This window comes from Phodopus roborovskii, unplaced genomic scaffold (assembly GCF_943737965.1).
Source record: "Phodopus roborovskii unplaced genomic scaffold, PHOROB, whole genome shotgun sequence".
Taxonomy (NCBI): Eukaryota; Metazoa; Chordata; class Mammalia; order Rodentia; family Cricetidae; genus Phodopus; species Phodopus roborovskii.
The window spans coordinates 69,958,602-69,975,228 of NW_026126418.1; the positions used below are offsets into that span (position 1 = coordinate 69,958,602).

The 16,627-nt window shown below is 51.4% G+C and overlaps 2 protein-coding genes across 2 annotated transcripts in view; both read right to left on the reverse strand.

Annotated features, from left to right (window-relative positions):
* Positions 1-428: 428 nt before the first annotated feature.
* On the reverse strand, positions 429-6,691 carry Barhl1 (BarH like homeobox 1). The gene is made up of 3 exons (XM_051185012.1): positions 5,827-6,691; positions 2,066-2,288; positions 429-966 (listed from the first exon to the last, which is right to left on the reverse strand). Exons 1-3 carry the CDS (start codon positions 6,290-6,292, stop codon positions 672-674), a joined length of 984 nt encoding a protein of 327 aa, XP_051040969.1. The 5' UTR covers positions 6,293-6,691; the 3' UTR covers positions 429-671.
* A 154-nt stretch (positions 6,692-6,845) lies between these two features.
* Cfap77 (cilia and flagella associated protein 77) overlaps positions 6,846-16,627 on the reverse strand; it is a 138,348-nt gene continuing 128,566 nt past the window's right edge. Inside the window, exons 6-7 of the mRNA XM_051185015.1 lie at positions 7,111-7,194; positions 6,846-6,975 (exon numbers count right to left, since the gene is read on the reverse strand). Coding sequence (XP_051040972.1) covers positions 6,937-6,975; positions 7,111-7,194 — 123 coding nt within the window. The 3' untranslated portion in view covers positions 6,846-6,936. The remainder of the gene's footprint in view (positions 6,976-7,110; positions 7,195-16,627) is intronic.

Sequence of the window (16,627 nt, forward strand, 5' to 3'; positions counted from 1 at the left end):
CGCGGACAGGCGCCTGGTCATTTGTAAGAAGTTTATTTCCACATTTAAAAAAGAACCCAAGAGGCCTGGCTGCCCCGGGACCTGGGTGGAGGGATGGGGCTGGGGGCCCGGATGCATGGGCAAGCCCTCTCGACCACTTCCTGCCCTACCAGGGAGTGGGAGGACACAGGCCACAGACTCAACTGATTTACGGACACTGTCACGGGCTCATGGGTCACGAATAAATAACTTCATATACACTTTGCACACTGTATGTACAGCTCTGTCGCTAGCCCGGGGCTCGGAGAATAAAGGAGTCGGGAGGGAAGCCCCGTACAGCACTCCCACCCTGTTCCGCAGAGGTGCGGGCACGGGAGAGAGCCAGTCGCTGGCGTCCCCTTACCTGCTGCTGAGGGGACAGGGGGCACTTAGGGAAGCCCGCACGGACTTGGGGTTGGGTGGGAGAAGGGCAGGGGCGCGTATGTACATCCGGCAGGTGGAAGTGGCTCTGGGGTGGAGCAGCCGGGAGAGAGGTCGCAGCGGAGGGGAAGCCTCAGTGGATTTATCCCCCTCGGGAACACTGGGCTGCGGCGCTGCGGAGAGCCGGGCAGCCCTGCCCCGGGGCGACGGGAGGGATCCGCGCCCAGCCTGAGCTGGGGGTCCCGGAGCACGGCTGGGGGCGTGAGGGCGCCTCACCGAGGCTGCGCGGCGCGCGGGAGGACGCCGGGCAGCGGGGGCAGCGGCGGTGGAGGCTCGTTGGCGCCCTGGAGTCCGTGGATGAGGATTCGGGGCACCAGAGGTCTCTGCAGGGCAGGCGGCGGTGCGCTGGGACCGCGGTACAGATAGAGCGCTGCGCCCGGGTCCAGGTTGGAAACGAGACTCTGTGGGTAGAAATAAGGCGACGGGAACATTCTCTGGAGCGCCGAGTAATTGCCTGCCTCCGCCAGCAGCTCCAGCCCCACGGCTGTCTGTCGCTTCCATTTAGTCCTGGGAACCAAAATCAAGGCACCAAAAGGAAAAGAAGAGCATCAGGATTAGGACACTCCACAACCCTTGCCCCTTCCTAGTGACTGATACAGAGAAGCCATAGGGTGTCCAATAGGGAGCATGCTAATTTGTTAATAAATAACGGAGTGCCCGAGGTAAATGCATCATGCCTCATCCCCTCTTCCACTGGCTTTCCATTACCGTTGTCCCCATTTTACAGATTAAAACCTTGATGTGTGAGCCAGTTTTCATGCAAGTGGCAGACAGAGCCTCTGCTCCAAGCCAGATTGTCTGACTCCAAGATGCACATACAAACTCACAGGTCGGGGTACCCTCTGGATATGCTTCCCCTGGGGAGGCCTAATGGAAGTGGAGTAACAGAGAGGGTGGTGGAGCTGGCTACTGGGTGGACACCTCCCTGCCCAGGGGGTAGCCCCAGAAGCCTGGGGGACTCCAAGCAGAGATTTCTCTCCAAGAATGCACATACTTTCTTTCCCAGCTCTGTGTACACTGGCCACCTAGATTTGAGGCCTGGGCTAGCTAGTCCCAAATCCCTCTGGGCCAGAAGTTGGGAGGCCTAGGGCAAGGCAGATGTGAGGTGAGAGTTAGGGTTAGGGGTGTGGTTAGGGTTAGGGAGGCCTAGGGCAAGGCAGATGTGAGGTGAGGGTTAGGGTTAGGGGTGTGGTTGGGCATGCCTGTCTGGGTTCCATGAAGTGGGCTCAGTCACACTAGCCCTGTTTTCCTCTCTGAATAATTCTTCATCGTCATAATTGTGTAATTACTGCAACGAGCCTTAATTATTGATGCCTGAAGCCTTAATCGGTATTTATTATTAATGGGGCTGTGTGTTCTGAGGCTTGTTTATGGAAGGCACCATTCCTGCCTCTGCTAAGTATGTGGGAGAGTGTGTCACTATGCAGGCTGACATGTCTGTGCATGTGTACATTTAAGTCTTGGATGCCAGTCTAGTTCTTTCTGTCCCTCACCATGGGACTTAGGGCAAGGTCTTTTCTCAAAGCCTCAGTTTTCCTACTTTTATAGAATGGAAGAGACTCAAGGTTCCAGAAGAAGCCCCCCACTCCCCGCAGTGAAACCTCACCTGCGGTTCTGGTACCAGGTCTTGACCTGCGTGTCAGTGAGGTTGAGCGAGGCAGCTAGCTCCATGCGGTCTTGCACACTCAGGTATTTCTGCCGCTCGAAGCTACGCTCCAGTTGCGCCAGCTGATGGTCGGTGAAGGCCGTGCGAGCTTTTCGTGGCTTTTTCAGGCGCACAGGGGGACTGTCCCTAGAGCTGGAGATCTCGCGATCTCCCTCCTCCTTCACTGCGGAGACACAGAGGGCACGTCAGGGTTTGGTAGTGCTTGCGCCCCAACGTCCCACTCCCTACAAGGCGCAGACTTCTGGGGTCCCGAAGCACCTAGAGCACAGAGACGCCATCGGTGCCAGGATTCCCTACCCTCAAAAGGGTGTGAACTGTGAATGAGGAGGAGGAAATGGTGTTAAGGAAGTGCCTGGGGGCAGAGCCGCTGGCAGCTCCCTGAAGAAACTTAACCGTCCCCCACCCCCTCACCCACACACACAACAGGAGCAAGAAAGCCAATTTGGGCAGACTGGCCTAGCCTGCCACTGGCCGAGAACGGGTTTCTGGGTATTTGCCTCCACGTTTGTGAGCAAAACCCGCACGGAGAAATAAAACCCTGTTCGCTCCTCAGCACCCCATCGTCCGGAAGAGCGGATAATTGTGTCCATGTCTCTCCGACCCCGGTTTAGCCAGAAACTATAGCGGTGGATTCCCAAGCCACTTCCGAAGTATGCAGGTGGAAGGCCGGCAGGGTACGGGCATCTGTGAGCGCCAAGAGCTAGGAGAAATAATCATCGGCTGCGTGTATCACAGAGGTCGAGGCTTCGTTCGTGCCTGCTGTGGCTCCCACCCCACCAGTGTGGACAGTCCTCAATCAGGCAAATGGTCATCTGTTCCTCACTACTGAGGTCCACCGTGGACAAGACAGAACTGGATTAATTCGTTTTCCTCTCCTTTCGTTGGGGTTGACTTAACAGTAAACACATTCAATCGAAATAGTCTGGCATATCGCCTTCTCTTTAGGCAAGATTGGAACGGAATAGCCCACTTCTCCCAAAATAAGCTTTTAGGTTGGGGCTCCTGCCCACCCTACCCCCTGCTTTCCTTATTTTCTTTTATAGTGAGTTTCATTGTGCGTGGCGTTTGTCATGACAGGGTTCAGTTGAATGTGAGGTGATTTCTCTCGGTAGGAAACAATAATCCGGTTAATTGAGCCACTAGGGAGGGAGGCTTTTCAGCCAGAGAGGCTGGGCTTCCAGGCAGGGAGGGAGCCTGGAGCCCGAGCATCCATGCATTTCGGAGTCCTGGAATAACTCTGCCCCAGTCTGCCTTTGGCCTTCTGCTTGCGCTGGAAGGCTTCCGAACCCTCAAGAACAAAGATGACTTTTCTCCCCAGAAAGCCCAAAGCTTATTCTTATTCAAACCTCAAACTTGATATCGAAGAAATCTTACTTTACCTCCCTCCACCCCCCCCCCCTTAATTACTTGGACAATCCCTCATGCCAGTGGCATGGCCAGCCACTTTTTATTTCCTTTTAACTTTAGTCCTTTCCTGGCTCTGCTGGAGCCTTTGGGACTCAAGAGTTCAGTCTGTCTCTGTCTAGCTACCTTGTGTCCATTTCTCAGACTGACTTGCATCCCATCGGTCTACAGCCTGAGAGCTAGAGAGCTTTCCAGTGTGGAGTGAAGCCCTGGTTTGCTTTCTCCCAGAACCTGGGCTTCAGCCAGTATACTGCTGCCTTACTTCCAAAGCCCCATCCAACTTCAGTAAATACTGTTTAAGAAACCTTTCATGACAGAAACTTGTGATGGGACTGGCCTGTTCCCGACCTCTGCCTCATTTCGTCCTTAGAGGAAGTGACTCAGAGTAGTCTGTGGCTAGATAAATGCATCTACCTGGCTCCTGGCTCCTGTGTGTCTCTCAAACCAGCTTCCTAACTCTGCAAAAGTCACTCCTGTTTGAGAAATGTGCTAGGCCTGGCTTTGCTCAGCCAATGTACCCCCCCACACACACATACACTTCACTTCACCGGAGTTTTAAGTAAGTACAAAAGCAGCAGCCTGTGCCTAGAGGTGGCTGCAACTTTCTGCAGCAGCATCCTGTGCTTCAAACCTATTTAAGTGAAAGTAGACAGCCGGCTCTAGGCTCTCTCTCGTCATCTCCCTGCTCAGATATCATCAGGGACAGGAGAAGAAAATTGATATTCCAATTATCTTAAACGAAATGGAATCTCTCCTCAAAATCCTGCTTGGGGCAAAAGTATAAAAGGAGGCAACTCTTCATAAAGGCAGGGCTGGACCCAATTGCTCTTTAACCATGAAGCTAGGTAGAGCTGGTTAAAAATTGTACAAATTGTAAGGGATAAAACACACACACACACACACACACACACACACACACACACACACACACTGCTTCTCAAAACAGGTGTGTGTGTGGCTTCTGGGGTCAAGTTTCCCAAATACCTCTAGACCTCTTCTTGAGTGCTGTGGTTGAAACTGCCAATTTTCTAGAGATGATGGGTCCATGGCCTGGTTGAAAGAAACCTAGTTATTTCCACTGGGGGAAGAAGAGAGAAATGTGTGGACCAGAATCCATGAGGGGCTTCAGTTTGGAGTCTATCCTCAAAGTGTTGGGAGGAAGAATTAAGCAACTCTACCTAAATAGTTGTAAAATTTAGCACAAATGGGTACCAGGAAATGCAAGCAGAAATGAAGCTGACTTTATAACAAAGTATTGTTTTGGGTATTAATTGTTGCAAAGCCAGGAGCAGTTTCTACCAGGTCCTAGTTTTCTGCTAGTTGGCATAGAGCTCCATCCCCTGCTCCCTCCGACACTCAGGGCCTCTGCTACTTAACTTCTTCCTGGAAAGAAAATTATGCCCCTGGACCTTATAAACAGCTAAAGTCAGAATGGAGCCCAAATATAAGAAATAAAACTAAAGAATGTTCTCTTTCTTTCCTCCCTCCCTCCCTCTCTTCATGTTTTCTTTCTTCTCATCTTTCCTCCTTTCTGTTTAATCCCATCTCTCAGCTCCGTCATTAAAACAGAATGAAAATATCCGCAAAGTGATAATGGAAGTAACTGGACCTGTCACTCAGGCATCTCTAGGTCTGAATGCAGCCTGGTGATCACTACTTAAGACCCAATTCAGAGAGAGCTGCTGTGTAGAAAGATGTGGGGACCTTCCCCCTCAGAACCAGCCAGCTGGCCAGGCTGCCCATTACTTCTTCAAACTAATCTCTTCATTTGCAGGTTCACAGGCCTTAGACTACACTCTCCAATGGGTGGGGAGGCCCACTTTCTCCTCTTGTTGGGAAATTCAGATTAAGGGCCAGAAGATTGTTACTGTACTAAGGGCTCTGGCAGTAATTTTCTGCCAGGCTTTCACTCCAACAAACAACATCCTCCAATTCTTGTTGCACTGTTGCAAGCTCTCCTCCCCGGGAACCTTAGAGGTGAGGTTCTTGTCCACCAGCACAACTAACTGGTAGAGGGGTTGTGGTCTCAACTGGGAACTTAGAAAGTTTGCTTTGTACTTCTGGTTAGGCTTGCTGTCCCCTATACACAATACCCCCCTCAGCTTCTCCCTGCCACGCACACTGAACTCCAGGGTCCAACCCTGGGGCTGGCAGATCAGTGGAGACTAGACCAACTCTCAGCCTGGACCTGGGGAATCCCTGAGGTGGCCATGTGCCTGTCTCCAAGTGTGTGCTCTCAAGTTCTAAGTGTCACTTTTTAGAAACACTCATCTCCCATTTTCATCTTGCTTTCTTACCTTTGTACTCAGAGTCCGATGAGGCACTGCTGACACTTTTGTCCAGCTTGTCGCGAAAGTCCTCCCCGGCCTTGGCTGCAAGGCGGCCCCCAGGCTCAGGGGCTGCAGGCTGCCCGCTGCTAGAATAGGGTGCACACGCCGCAAGAGGTTTGCAGTCGGCAAGGATGTCCCTGATCAGAAAGGAGGAGGTGACGGTTCTCGACTGGGCTGGGGCTGAAAGCTGCCCTGGCTGCAGGTGAGAGTCCAAACCTGGGCCAGATGCCGCACTGGGCCTCGAGGTACTGGTCTCCAGACAGTCTCTTCCGGGCGAAGCTGGAGAAGAGCAGTCGCTGCTGCTCTCTGAGCGTGGACTCAGCTCCAAGGGTGAACGGCAGTCCCCAAGCAAGGGGTCCCCCTTGGGAAGGGCGGGGCTGCTCGCTCGGTGGGAGAGAATGGAGTCAATCCCAAAGCCATTGGAGCCTTCCATAGCCAAACTGCGACCTGTCCTCCCCAAAAGCTCCCCACCCACCCCCAACCCCAGCCGCCGCTGCCCCCTGCCCCTAGCTGCGGGCTGGCATGGGGAAGGCGGGCAGGGAGCCTGTGGGCACCTTGGATGGAGTTCAGCCTTGGGGAAGCCCGGGAGCTCTGGGCCAACCTCCTTTGCGCATTACATCCAAAAGGGTTCAACGCGTCTTCTGCAGCACCGCGTCTAGCAGCCGAGCCGAGGGGGGTGGTGGTGGGAGTGTCAGGGAGGAATGGGAGGAGGGCGCACCAAGTTGGGAAGAGCCAAAAGGTAGAAGAACGGCCTGAGGGCCCCTTTGGCACAGAAGAAATGCGAAGCTGTTGGAATCTGAATCAAGATCGCCTTTTTTAAAAAGCAAAATCCAAACGGCTCGTTTCCTCAAGGCAAACAGTAGCCTAGGGCAGGGGTCAGCAGGGCGTCTAGCAAGCGGCCCGGGCCACGCTACTGGCAGGCAGAACAGAGAGCACCTGGAGGCCTCAGCACCGCGGACAGCGGCAGCGGCCGGCCGATCATGAAGACACCTGGCCCCGGAGATCTTGCGTGCACGCTCGGCCCCTCCAGGACCCGTCAGCACCGTGGACAGCGCCCCGCGGCTCCTACTGCAGCTCTCACCTGTCCTCGGCGCGCGCTTTCGCCGCCTCCCTTTGCTTAAAAAAAAAAAATCGAACTTGTGTCACTTTTACTTTGGGGCTGGCTTTTTTTGTTGTTGTTGTTTCTCTCTCTCTCTCTCTCTCTTTTTTTTTTTCGTTGTGTTGTGTTTTTTTTTTTTAAAGGGAACTCACCCACGTGTCCCCGGAGTGATGACGCTGATTGGTTCCGGCCGATTTTGGGGGTGATGTCACGGCTCCACAAGCCACGGCCCGATTCTTTTCCAGTTTGATTAAAAGAGACACTGAATTAATTACAGCACAGACCTAACTGTTTACCGGCGATTTCCACACAGTTTGCTTTCATTAGGTCGGCGATGACGCCCCTAATGAAGATGATTAGCCCAGGGAGGGGGGCAGGGACCGGTGGGAAGGAGGGCCAGCCGGCTGCGTGGCCTTTAGTTAGGATGCACGGCCTTGAAAGCCTTCTCCCGAGCCTGTTCATAATTATTCAAGCTACTCGACCGAACCGCGGTGGGTCAGAGATCCTACCTCCCATTTTTCTTCCTCATCCCACAGAAAGGCAGCAAAGCCAGATGGAGAAAAGACCTGTGTGTGTAGGGAATCCCTTTCCTAGTAAGAGAAAGAATTTAAAATTTTGTTTTTGGGGGGGGTGTTTTGCTTGGGTTCTAGATCTCTCTCTCTGTCTTACACACACACACACACACACACACACACACACACACACACACACACACACACATTCAAGATCTGGGTCTGCTGTCCTGGAGCAGAAGGTTAAGCCTAATGTCTCTCAGAGAAGAGCACTGCCTTACTGGGAGGCAAGAATTGAGAGGTGGGAAAGATAAAATTTAGACTGTTAAGGGGACCCACGGATATGACTGTGGCCCGAAGAAACAAAGAACACAGTGACCTCTTCATCCCTAGTCAGTGGCCTCCCAGGGGCTCATGTCCTGAGAAGCTAGTAGGTTTTGTATATGCGCGCGCTTGTGTGTGTGTGTGTGTGTGTGTGTGTGTGTGTGTGTGTGTTACCTCTAGACACGACAATGCAAGTTTTGAACTGGCACGAACATGATGAAGATGTCTAAGGCCAGCTTGGTAGTCAGCACCCAGACGTGGGTAGCCTGCGTTCTGTTTTCAAGGCAGTGCTACAAATGAAATTATGGCCGGCCTTTCCCAGACTCCGCTACTGCGCTCTCATTCCACGCCTTTCTGGGGCCAGCCTCTGGTAGTGCCGGGGCCTAAGACCCCAAAGCAGCTGCAACGGGTGGGGGGCCTGAATTCTCTGCGCTCAGCCTCAGGATCCAGGATCTTCGAGGAAGCAGAGCTGCACACCTGTGCAGCGGGGGCCCAGCAGCCAGAGTGACCTGCCCAGCAGCTAGCGAGGAGCCCAGACTTGCCCCTTAGGCGCACTCCTATCCCCTCGCCCTGGGCCCCTGGGAAACTATTCGAGGCCGGTGTCCGGCTCCGGGCGTCCGAGGCTGCCATGGAATCGTGGAATCGTTAAGTGCCGCATCCTGCAAAAGCGGTCTTAGGCCGGGAGTGGCCCTTCGCAGCGCGCAGAACGGAAACTTTGTCCTCTCCCGGGCTGGGCCGGCGGTGGCCTCGTGCCTCGCTCCTGCGCATTCCCTCTGCTCCTGCCGGCAGATTGGAAGCGGCCTCGCCGTGGGCCGGGATGGGAGCGAGGACCCGCTGCTCCCGGGGGACTGCGGAGGGCCAGGCTCGGCTGCAAGCTGTCGGGGAGGCAGGAGGGCGGGGGCCCCTGCGCTGGGTGCCTCCGGTCGGGCCTTGCTTGTCGTCTTTCTTTTCAATTTGGTGGATGGGGGTGAGAGTCATAAATCACCGTGAGCCGGGTGTCTGAAGGCCTTCCTTGCCAGCCTCCAGCTTGGGCTTCTCTCCTGCTGCAAGCGGGTCCCTCCTCAGTCGCTGGTCGCCTACACCTCCACTGCTTCTCCCGTCAGGAAAACCCTCATCTTTTGTAGCACCTTAAGTTCACTTGAGTCGCGGACATCCCTCCCTTTCATAGTATGGAAACATTGCTGACGTGGCCAGCAAAGAGCCACGGTTTCTTAGCTATCTATCATGTCTCCAGCCTCTTCTGCCTCAAGGGCTCCTAGCAGCTCCTGCCCTGGCCAGCCTTCTAAGTCTTAGACTTGTGCAGAGATCTCTGACCCAGCAAAAGTGAAACCTAGAGCTCACAGATCAGAGTCCAAGCATGCAGAGAGGAAAGTCAGATCCTCTTAGGGCAAGGGGAAAAATAAACCAGGCCAAGACTCAAGCTCTTGCAGCCCTAGCTGGCTTCTCTATGCTTCTCAGAGGCCCAAGAACATTTAGTAGTCAGTTAACATAACATCATCAGTATTGAATTATTGTAACCTATAGCAATATAAAATATGCTGCGTGGAATGTTTCATTTGGAATTTAGGGTCTAGCCCTATTTTACATGCCTGCTTCTTTCTAACTTAAGGTGTTGATGAGAGAGGTACTCCTCCTCCAGCCTCCATCTACCTGAGAGGCTCTTGATCTCAGCCTCTCTGAAGCAGTCTGAAGGAAATAGGGGAAATTTTTACCAAGAGGTCCAGAGAGCCTGGATCCAATGCACTCTCAAACAAGGGATGAGTGTCTGGACTTTGAGTCCTAAGTGGTTGGTGTATGCCTCAGGAAGTTTCCTGGCCTCTCTGAGCTACCCCTCTACCTACAGACACTTAAGTAGAGTACACAGTAGGAGGTGTCCTCCAGCAGTTCTTGGCCCCCTCCTTAAGACTCTGGGGCCTCAAAGGAAGGCCCCCTGCCTGCCTCTGAACTTGTCTCTCTTGCTAGGGGCTCCTGTTTCCTTTTATAAGAGGATGGGAGAGGCCTGTGGGTGTTATGAGGCACCCGACTGTAGATTCCACAGCCTTTTCCATCAAGGGCCTCAGACCTAGGCTTGGCTTTGGGTCAGGCAGAGACCTGAATGCTTCCCTCCCTCTCCTCCCTCCCACCCTCCCTTCCTCCTTCCCTCCCTCCCTCCCTCTCTCTCTCTCTCTCTCTCTCTCTCTCTCTCTCTCTCTCTGTCTGTCTATCTCTCTGTCTCTCTCTCTCTCTCTCTTCCTCTTTCCCCAGCACCATTTGTCCCTGGGACTGGACACAGGATTGTTTCTACTCTTTTTGCTTACCTGGCTCTGCAGACTGAGCCATACAGAGATGTTTCCTGTGTCTTCCGAATGCCCCTGAGGGTTGTGCTACTATATATAAACAGCCATCATTCAAGCTTTAGAATTGCCAAAGAAAGGGGCCAGATGATTTTGAATACTGACTCAAGAATGGGCCAGAGGGATTGGAATCCTAGCTCCAAATCTCACACTGGGACCTAGTAACCCAGACAAATCCTCATTAAGGTGTTTATTTTATCCATCCTGACTTTTAAATTTTATTTTAAGTTATTGCACTGTAACTATTGTCTTGGTTGCTGAATTATTTTGATATTCCCTAAAATCTGTACGGGTTCTATCCTGGGACCCTGAGAAAAGTTACAAAAAAAAAAAAAAAAAAAAAAAAAAAGGCAGATTGCTTCCTGAGCCTCATTTGTTTGTTTGGTTTTCTGTCTTTCCTTTCATTTTGTTTAGTTTTTCATCTATAAAATGAGGCTGAGGACACCCTACTTTCTAGGGTTCTTCTGAAGCAGCTTTGCACTTCCTGCTGATCCATTCATAGTTTCGCAACTAATAATAGCAGGAGCTGCTCTTACGGGTAGACTAGGAACCCAGGTTCAGCTCCCCGGCCCCAGGAGACATCAATTCACTCATTTACCCAGGACTTTCCTACCAAATCAAGTTCTTAGGGCGGAGGATTGGAGGTGTACTCCACCCATGACCCATGAGGATGTCTCTCAGGCAGATGAGTCTGAAAGGCTGTGGACAAACAGCAGCCTTGAAGCCAGAGTGTCCTTAACCATTTGTGTTTGTTTAGGTCAAAGCCATGGGAGCATCTGAAGGCAGAAGAACACATTCCTGCCTTTCTCCCTCCCTTCCTTCCCACCAAGTCTATGCTTCAGGCCAGATGCCAGTGAGTCACAGAAGGATCCATTCTTGTATGGCCTATCTAAATCCCCTTCATAACACTGAGCTGGGGTTCTGAGGAAGTGAATTTGCCCAATATGTGTGAGGCCCTGGATTCCAATCCTAGCACTAAAAAGAAAAAAGAAAAAAAAAAGTGTTTTGCAGATTTCCCACCTATAGGTTCAAGTTCGTCACTGCACTGCACCCAATGGGAGGAACCAGAATCAAAATCCAACTTGGGGCTAGGGACACAGCTCAGTGGTAGAACACTTGCCTTTTATGGGCAAGCCTCTGGGTGGGATTTTCAGGGAGCTAGCTTAGGTTTCCTGTTTGTCCCCACACACATACACACACCATGTGTGTTTTCTTTCCCTTTAATGATAAGCCCAAACATGAAAGGATTTTCCCGGGGAAAGGAAGTGAAGAAAATAGAATATTTTGGTCCACAAGGGTAAGTGAAAGAGAAAATGCTAGGCTAACAACACAGAGCGAGCGGTATGGTCACAGTGCAGGCCATCTCAGCATCAGAGCAGGGTTTGCTTGCTACTGTGGGGGCAGGGTCTGTCTATATCCCTCTGTCTGTTTTTGAAGACAGATCTTAGTTGGAGTGATAGAATAAGCAGACTAAGGGCTGTGTGGAGAGGTACATTCCTATTGTCTCAGTGTGTCGGGGAGAGAGGACAGTGAATCCAAGAACAGCAGCCTGGACTTCTCAGGAAAACCTTGTCTAGGCAAAAAATACCAAGTGGCTTTTGAGACAGAATGAGCTACTTAGACCAGGCTGGCCTTGAACTCAGGGAGATCCACCTGCATCTGCCTCCTGGGTTTGGGATTAAAGGTATGGCATGCTCGGCTTTCAAGTTGTGTGTTTTAAAATGTATTATACCTGGGATTGAACCCAGGATCTCAGGAATGTCAGGTCAGGCAAGTGCTTTTCTGCTGAGCTACATCCTAGCTTGGAGAAAGGACAGCTCTCTTTGGACCTAGGGACCTCTCTAGGAACTGGAATTGGATCCAGGACTATGAAATGTCTCCGGCAAGTGGCAGGCTTCCCTAGAAGCAACTTCCTTTCTTCTGGCCAAGAAAATTATTGTCTGTGGAATGAGGGCTGTAGTTCAGTTTGGTAGAGTGCTTGCCGAGTGTGCTTGAAACCCTGGGTTTGATCTGCAGCACTGGGTAAAACTGAGTAAATATGGTGGCTCATGTCTGTAATCCCAGCACTTGGGAAGTAGAGACTGGAGGATACAGAGTTCAGAGTTACTCCTGGCTAAATAGAGGGGTCAAGGCCAGCCTGGGCTAAATGAGACCATGTGTCAAAGTTACTCCAGAAGGGGAGAATATGAATGATACTAGTTTGGAATCTGTAGGCATGGGGGGGAATCAGCATAAGAGGAAATTGTGGGGGGACCCCCACACTAGAAGCTTGCTCTGGTCTTGCTGCTGAGTGACACTCTAACCCCCAACATGTCTCTTATGTCTTTAGGTGTTCTTCATGAGATGGAGCTCTTTTTCCAGGTGCTTCATCTCAAAACTCCTGTCCTACAGGCCCACACCTTCTGGCCCTTCCTGCTAAGTGCACATCTGCTTGGTACTACCTGCCCCCACCTCAGAAAGCAAGCCAAAAAATTCTAAGCAGTCCAGGTTGGATTCAGACCTCATGCCTCCCTGTGGCTCCTAGAGACAGTGTACACACACCAGGACCACAAAGCCAAACTGGGAGGAAGAACTGATGATGCTGGGAGATGGCCAAAACAGGGGCTCAAGGCATATCTTCATGACACCCACCCTCACACAGAATTGTTGAAGGACCTGGGATGGAAAGTTAAGTTCTCCCCATCTCATACATCCCCAGTTGAGAAGTCATTTTAGAGGCAAATTCTAGGATGATATATAGCCCTCCCTTATTAAGTGAATTCTAGTTTCTATTTTTTTGTGTGTAGGTGTATGTATGTAGAGGTGTGTGTGTGTGTGTGTGTGTGTGTGTGTGTAGGTATAGGGGTGTGTAAGTGCAGGTGTAGGGGTGTGTGTGTAGGCGTGTATATAGGTGTGTGTGTGTTTATGTGCAGGTGTGTGTGTGTAGGTGTATGTACCTGTGTGCTGGGAGGGAATAGGTCAGAGATTAACCTTGGATGTCATTCTTTGGGAGCTACCCACTTTGTTTTTTGAGATCAAGTATTTCACTGAACTGGTGAGAGCTGGCCGAGTAGCTGTTTGGCCTTCAAGTTCTAGGATTCCATTTGGATTCACCTTCTCAATACTGGGATTAGAAGATAGCAGGCTTCTGGGTTGGGGGTGGTGGCACACACACGTTTAATTCCAGCACTTGGGAGTCAAAGGTCAGATCTCTGTGTGAGGCCAGCCTGGTCTACATATCAAGTTCAGGACAGCTACGTAGTGAGACTGTTGAAGAGGAGGAGGACAGGATGCAGGTCCTTATGCTTTTAAGGCAAACAATTTTCTGACTATGCCATCTTCCTGGCCCTGAGTTCTAGTGTCTTTTGATCATGAATTTGCCATGTGTGAGGTTGTTGGAGGGATTGTGGTAGAGAGAGGCTAATGAAGTCAACAAAATGAATTTCCAGTCCCTGCAGGATAGAGCCTGGGGTTGGGGTTGGGGGCTCTTTCCTAGATCAACAGGGGGCAGGCAGCTGCATCCCGACCCCTAGCCAGGCTCAAGTGGGGACAGGGCTTTGGCTAGTGTGGCAGGATACTTGAAGCAGTGGAATCAGACCAAACCCACACACGGAGCTCTGTACAGGCTTAAATAATTGATGAGGTCTGAAAGAATCAAGCCCTCACTCGGAGCCCATGAAAGTGGCCCAGGAATCTGCACAGACTCTGCCTCTGGCTTTCCAGTGGGTGGTGCTGTAGGACAAGGAGCTGAGGGTCTTCACTGAGTTCCCTGAGATCCAGCCTTGATCCTGAGCATGGCCCATGAGGACAGCACCCAGGCATTGGCACAGGCCCCACAAGTGGCACAGTGTGCCAGGCAAGCAATAGCTGAGTAAAAGAAACACTTCAACACTTCAGTGTGTGTGCTGGCCTAGTCCAACCACCACCTCAGCGGGGTCCTGGGAAAAGCCAGCCTGGCACTGCCAGCTGCTCCCTCAATGCCACAGTAAGGCTAACCCCACCCTTAGTAGCCCAAGGCCCAATTTTTCTTTTGGTGGGGAGAGTGCTTTGGAAAATTATCTAGCTTCCAATACAGCTGTTTCTCTTGTTGGAAGCCGAAGTATCTTTTCCCTTTCTTTTGAATATGGGCTTATCCTACATCCTAGGACTTATCCCAGCGTGTTTTAGTGCAAGAAAACAAAAACTCACGTTTATCCACAGTTTATCGTGTTATCACATCCTACATATTCTTCAGGGCCCACTCTCTAACTTGGGTGGGGGTGGAGCAGCATCCTGCCTCACACTCATGCTCAGAGGTTAGGATACTGGCTCCAGATCATGCTGGCTTTGTGCTCTTAGCCAGTGGCCCAGTTTGCTGGCTCCATGGCTGACCCCATCTCTGGTTCACTTTTGCATCTCCACCCAGCTCAGAGACTCAGGATGGCTTTAATCGAATGCTTCAGGAGATTTGTTTCCCTCTGGAGTGAGAACAGGGTTCGAGCTCATAGGTGGGCTAGGGTTATTCACAGCCTTACCATGATCCCAAGGCATCAGTATGTGGTTGCTAGTGAGCTGCAGCGTGTGTGTGTGTGTGTGTGTGTGTGTGTGTGTGTGTGTTGCATGTAAGTATATGTGTGTATGCATATGTCCTGCATGTGTATATGTGTGTGTGGTGTGTGTACCAATGTGGAAACCTGCTCTGATTGTTGTACAGAACCCTCCAGGCCCAGCGGGATCTCCAGTCAGTGGCAACTGTGCAGACAGCCCTGAACACCTACCTACCAGGTACCTGGCCCACGACCCAAAGGGATTTGCCTCTGGCACCTGAGATCCCTGATGGCAGTGGTGGGATCCCTCTGGAGGGAGGGCAGCAGTGAGCCAGTAAAGAAACTGGAGTGGGGTTGTGTGCTGCAGACAACTCACATAGGCTAGTGTGAATTTACCTGGGGCTGTGGGAGGAGGAACTCAGTGAGATCTGCAAGAGGCAGGTGACAGTGTGGACCTCAGGTGCAGCAGGCAGAGAAGAAAACAAGCATTAAGCCTGAGGCAGAAGTGAGCAGGTCCAGGGGAGACGGAGGAGGGGCTAGAGATGGGAGGTGACTGAGGGAAGGGCTCATGTAGAAAGTGACCCAGTGATGGGCCTGGGGACATCCCAGCTGGACCTTAGCTTTGCCTTCAGAAGCCACAGAACTTGAAAGCCTGCTCTAGAGCAAGGCTTCTGAGGAGCTGGGGAGCGGGGATGGGGGAGGCACAGCTAGGAGCTTTCTGAACTTTTCTGGGATGCAACTCAGAGAGAAGGCTGCTGAGATCCAGGTGAACCAGTCACATGGTTTTCTTTCCTTTCTTCCTCTCTTTTTCTTGTATTTGTTATTTTATTTTATCTATCTATCTATCTATCTATCTATCTATTTTGAGACAGGGTTTCTCTGTTTAACAGTCCTGGCTGACCAGACTGAGATCTGTCTGCTTCTGCCTCCCTAGTACTGGGATTAAAGGTGTGCACCAAGATGCCCAGCTTTTCTGTCTTGTGGGGAAGGTGTAATTTAAAAAGCTGCTTGAGACAGACATCATGCAACAGAGTTCACATGGAGAAGTTTTTTATTAGGGGAAAGGGAATGGGAAAGGTGGAGGGGAGGGGGATACTGGCCTCTGGGGACAGGAGCAGCAGAAGAGAAAAGGGAGGGATGATAGAGGCAGAGAAAGGAACAGAGAGAGAGAGAGATTGAGAAAGGGGGGCCTTTTAAAAGGGAACATAGTGAATGTGCACAGGTGGTGCTCTTAGTGGCTGCAGCTGAGTGTGTCTCCTGTCAGAACATCAAGGGCAGGCCAGTACAGATGCCTGAATACTAACAGGGAGTGTTTTCGTTTTGAGACAGAGTTTCTCTGTGTAGCCCCAGCTGTCCTGGAACTCTGTAGACTGGCCTCGAACTCACAGAGATTCACCTGCCTCTGCCTCCCAAGTGCTGGGGTTAAAGCCGTGCACCATCACCACCTAATTTCTTCTCTTTTTCTAAGACCATGTTCCAAATAGTCCAGGCTGACTTTGAATCTCATGCCTCTATGTCTCAAGAGCTGGGATCATAGGTGTATACTTCTATATCCATTTTATGCCATGCCGGGAATGGATTTCAGGGCTTTCTACAAACTAAGCAAGCACTCTACCAACTGACCTACACTCCAGAAGCTTGCAGTGGATCAGATGTGAGAGATGAAGGGATCTGAGCAAAGGAAAGTCTGAGCTTTAGCAGCTGGGTGCCTGGTGTCACTTATGATGTGTGAAGACAGAGGAGGAAGCAGGTTTGGGGGAAACAGAGTGTTCTGTATATTTGGGTTTGTTAGAGGTGAACAAATGTCAGACTCCCAATATAGGCATCAGGCAGGGGCCTAGGTGAGTCCTGAGAACTCAGTTGCCTGGGGCTCTGGCGGGGTGAGGGGGGAGTTTGAGTAGGAATGGCCCCCACAGGCTCATAGATTAGAATGCTTGGACCTTAAGGAGTGGTGCTACTTGGCAGGCATTAGGAGGTATGGCCTTATTGGAGGAA